Source organism: Acyrthosiphon pisum, chromosome A2 (assembly GCF_005508785.2).
Source record: "Acyrthosiphon pisum isolate AL4f chromosome A2, pea_aphid_22Mar2018_4r6ur, whole genome shotgun sequence".
Classification (NCBI taxonomy): domain Eukaryota; kingdom Metazoa; phylum Arthropoda; class Insecta; order Hemiptera; family Aphididae; genus Acyrthosiphon; species Acyrthosiphon pisum.
Genome location: NC_042495.1, coordinates 29421567 through 29426180, shown reverse-complemented (window position 1 = coordinate 29426180; position 4614 = coordinate 29421567). Strand labels below are relative to the sequence as shown.

The window sequence follows — 4614 nt, the reverse complement described above, 5'->3', positions numbered from 1 at the left end:
ACTAATATTGTCGGCCAGTAAACGCCGCGCAAATTACATTAATGTTTTTAGCTATTATTAAAAATAATATATTTACGGCTCACATCAGATCAATGAGCTATTATTATTATTATTAACTAATTTATTACATATTTATTTGGTAATAGATATTATCTATTTTATTGAAAAAATATGAACCGTACTTGTAGCCGCTGCCGTCGTTCGGTAACGAAATACCAACATGAAGTAATCACGATTCTACGACAACTGCCTTGCTTACAAAGCAAAAATTCAAATAGATTAATAATAGCTACCTATGGAAATTGTTTATTGGAGAATGATGTGCGTCGTCAACTTCTCGAAATGTTTCGACTGTTCTGAGAATTATTGATATTTATCTAATACGGGTATTTTATAAAGTGGTAATTTAGGTACCTACCTGGTACATACAATACAAGGAAAAGTCTAGGTACACGCGGCAACGGGTTTTTCAGCGTTCGACAGCGTCCGTTGGCTAATTTTAAACTATATTTCATATAAATATTTTGTTTACGGGAAAAAGTCATGTCCGCAAAAGCCTACATAAATCGGGATCAGCAAATATGTAAGAAATTTTAGTTTTTTAAGAAAAAAAAAAAATAAATACGCCACTGATTGTATTCTTCTATTAACTAATAAAGTTTATATAGAAAAAAATCTTTTTGTATGTAACTATAATACTATAAAATTTGCGATTATGTATAAACACTGAACAATGATGGGTAAGTTATCGTGACATAGATTATTTTTCAGATAATTTAAGTATAATTGCTAAGTAACTTATTAAAAAAAAAGTTTCATACCAAATCAGAAAAAGTTGTAGAAAATTGGTGAGACAAATGTCTACTAATAACGTGGCAAAATGTGATACAGGTATTGGTTTAATTAAATATTTTATTTTTTATTTATTTAAACTTTGTTTTAAATAATTTGTTTATAGAATCCCTATACTATTCATTGATTAATAATTAATATTAAACGTGCAATTAATGATATTCTAATAATTCGCTTAATTATTAACTTTAAAAATAATAAGTTTTACCACCAATTCGAAAAAAGTTGTAGATTATTAGGTACAAAAATACATTAATACAATTGAATTTTTTATAGTTTGATTTGATCGTTGATAAAGTAATAAATTATGAATGTATCTGTAGAAATTAATTGGATGATGGACAATTTCATTATAAAATTGTTTGATCTATATTAGGTATATTAATATAATATTTGTTAAGGTTTAAAAAAAAAAAAATAACTGATTTTTAACTAAGTTAATTATGACTCGCGCCATGGACTCATGTGGCTCGCATCTTAACATATTTAGTAATATTATAGTAATAGGAATATTATTCCTTTTCCTGCTCTGTTTGTTATCCAAAAGTACTCATCGTTTACACACACAAAATTCATTGTACAACCACTTGAACCACTTATACTTATTTAGCTATAAGTACTACAAGTGGTGCAATTATCACTGTGTATCAGGGGGATTAGAATGTCGTCCCAATGACGTTTTTTTTTATGACACTTTATGTACGTGCTATAAAACTACTATCCGATGCAATCAGTTACATAACTGTTAAAACAATATAACATTCGTAAAAATATGTTATATTATTTGTATTGTGGCATAATGAAATTATTTGTTTTAGTATATACACATATACATATGTAAATCACAATAATATATTAAAGAAGTGCATCAGTTTTGTGTGTGTGTGTGTGTGTGTGTGTGTGTGTGCGCGCGCATATAATTGGTATTATTAATTTTATTGTCAGGAATCCCATAAAGGGATTTTTACACCCTCCCACCGCCACCTCAAAATTCAATGCTATAATATAGACCACTAATGTAAGTACAATCATTTGAACATAATATTATAATAAATGATAGTGCGTACTCTAGGCATGTAGGCAACGCGTGTAATGAACCTGTGTTGTAAAAACATGATAAAATACTTCAAATTATTGATTGACAAAGCCCTTATCGAGTGTAAAATTGTCATGGATACGTACCTAAGCTTTAGATTGAGCCTTTAATTACGAATTCCACTAATCTTAATTGATTAATACATTTACGAGTAGCATTTTCATAAAAATAAAATGTTGTTTAATATCAAAGCTTATTATTTGGTAATTCCATTGTCATAGGCTCACAGCTACGTCGTCTATCGTATTTGTGCTTTTTACCGTATTCTCATATTAAGCCATATATGTAATCGTGAGACAATATTTACCAACCGTAATCTAACAGACAATTTCTAAAGGCGTGAAGAGCTAAAATTAAGAACACGACACGTTTGACTCGAAAGACTGCGTAGCTGTAAAACAGACTTTAATATTGTGCTCTAATCGTTGTAGAACACATCACAATCCGTATTAATTTTCATTTCGTTTTTACAGATGGCCTAGACTTTCGGTTATCACGTTTCTCATCGAACAAATCACTCGTAGTCCTATCGGAGTATTGCTCTACAGGTGTGTGTCATCAATTCGAATGTGTTATCGTGTTGACAATAATTGTTTTATTTTTTCTTTGCAGTTCACGCAGGGCACCCACTTCGAGCACTCACTCTTTGGGCAAGACAGCCAAGACATGGTTGCTGACGACGAGAGAACGTACGTCGTACCCAGTCTGTTGAAGACGGCTTACTACGCGTGTGACAAGATTCGGCGGGACATGTACGACGAGCTGGAAGTTCCGGACGTCGACATGCAGATTTGTTGCGAGTCGCTTTTCCAAATCGTCAAACTGAACACTGATAGTGGCGGTTTCGACTCACTCGGCGACAGGCGGTCCACGTTTGACAGATGGAGCCCGCAATCCACGACAGTCGTGATGTATACATGTGAGAAAGGCAGCGTCGCACGGACACATCGACTGTTTGAAGTTCGCTCGGGAGATCGGCTTTCCCTGGTACACAGCGAACGATTTGCTTCCATCGGCGTGCACCCAGGCTGCTCGCAAGGGCAACCTAGAATGCCTAGTGTATGCACACGAGAACGGCAGTCCCTGGGACTGTTTGACGAGCATGTACGCCGCAATGTCCGGAAAACTGACGTGTTTGAGGTATGTCTAGAGATGCTAGCTTGAAAATTTCCAATTGAAACATTTTATTTTTATTGAATTTTTTTGAAAATTTTTGACTTTTTTAAAATGTTCACGAAAAAAAAATGTTCATGAAAATTTACATCACTAGGTATGTCCATGAAAACGGATGCCCTTGGGACGATCGGACGTGCACCAAAGCTGCGGAGACTGGACGCCTGGACTGCCTGATGTACGCCCATCGAAACGGATGCGCGTGGGACGAGTTTACGTGTGCTTATGCTGCGCATGGCGGACATTTGGACTGTCTTACGTACGCGCATGAAAACGGATGCCCGTGGGACAAAATCACGTGTTCTAATGCAGTGGATGGTGGACACTTGAACTGCCTTACGTATGCCCTTGAAAATGGCTGTCCGTGGGACGCAGACGTATGTTCAGCTACTGATATAGTATAAGAGGGCGCCTGGACTGTCTTATGTATGCGAATTAAAATCGATTTCAATGAAATAAATCTGATTTTTGCAGACCCCTAGACATTCTTGAGAGTTCACGTGAAAATGGATGCTGTGGTAAACTGGTACCGTGCAGGTAGCAGACCGTTGATATGAGGTAGAATTCGGGTGTTCATAAATCAAAGACTTGCGGTTAGGTTAGGTTAGGTATAAGTTGTATTTTCTTTATAATATTATTCTTCAACGAAATATTCGAAGTCCAAATTTAACAATTTTTAACTGGCACAAGGTGCTTATTAGTGCTTGGGCTGATCACGTCTGAATCCAGGCTGATTAGGGTTATTTTTTATCAGGCTCACTACTCGTGCAGTATGTTCGTCATGTGTATTATGTCTATGATTGTATAAAATTAATTTTTCGCTGTAGAAATCTAAGAAGTTTTTATACTTTTGTAACATACTCGGAAATCACAGTGCAACTTTTTATGTATCCATTGTAAGCGTGAAGATCCACGCAAATTATTTATTAAATACGAGTAGCACAGTCTCAAATATTCTTTGTCAATAGTGTGTATTACATTTTTTGTGCAACAACTATTATCAGGTACTTCTATTATCAGCCAAAGGCTTAATTATTTGTATTTGTACCAGCTCTAATATGAGTTAGGTAAATAAGCTTGATAGTTTAATACAATGCTCTTAATATATTGTTACAATAACATTTGGAAATTATTAAAAATCCAGTCACAATTTTTTTTTTATAAGCATTTAAAGTTCGAATTTTGACCAAAAGCATAAAATCACGAAAATTTGCACATTATTTTGAGTTGAAAATTCAAAAATATATTCTTTTTAGATTTAAGATTTGAATATTGAACACAAGATTCATTATAAGATTATCTACATTTTTCAAAAAAAAAAATACAAACAAGAAAGTAAAATTAAATTTTTATGAGAGTTTGAAGTTTAAATTTTTACAACATTCGATATTCATTCGATTTCTCATGTAGCGAATTTGCCATATATTAAGAGGACGCTACCCATGCATTTGTTGTCTCCGTCTTACACACGCATGACATAGCAAATTTCCGTT

General features: G+C 34.0%; 1 protein-coding gene and 1 pseudogene across 1 annotated transcript; both read left to right on the top strand.

Moving 5' to 3' along the window:
* The first annotated feature begins 220 nt into the window (after nucleotides 1-220).
* Nucleotides 221-4507, top strand: LOC115034136. Its single transcript, XM_029489916.1, has 6 exons — nucleotides 221-225; nucleotides 2422-2482; nucleotides 2561-2820; nucleotides 2873-3088; nucleotides 3219-3498; nucleotides 3596-4507. The coding sequence occupies exons 1-6, from the start codon at nucleotides 221-223 to the stop codon at nucleotides 3611-3613; spliced, it is 840 nt and encodes a 279-aa protein (XP_029345776.1). The 3' UTR covers nucleotides 3614-4507.
* Nucleotides 1924-4614, top strand: part of LOC100574479 — a 7649-nt pseudogene continuing 4958 nt past the window's right edge.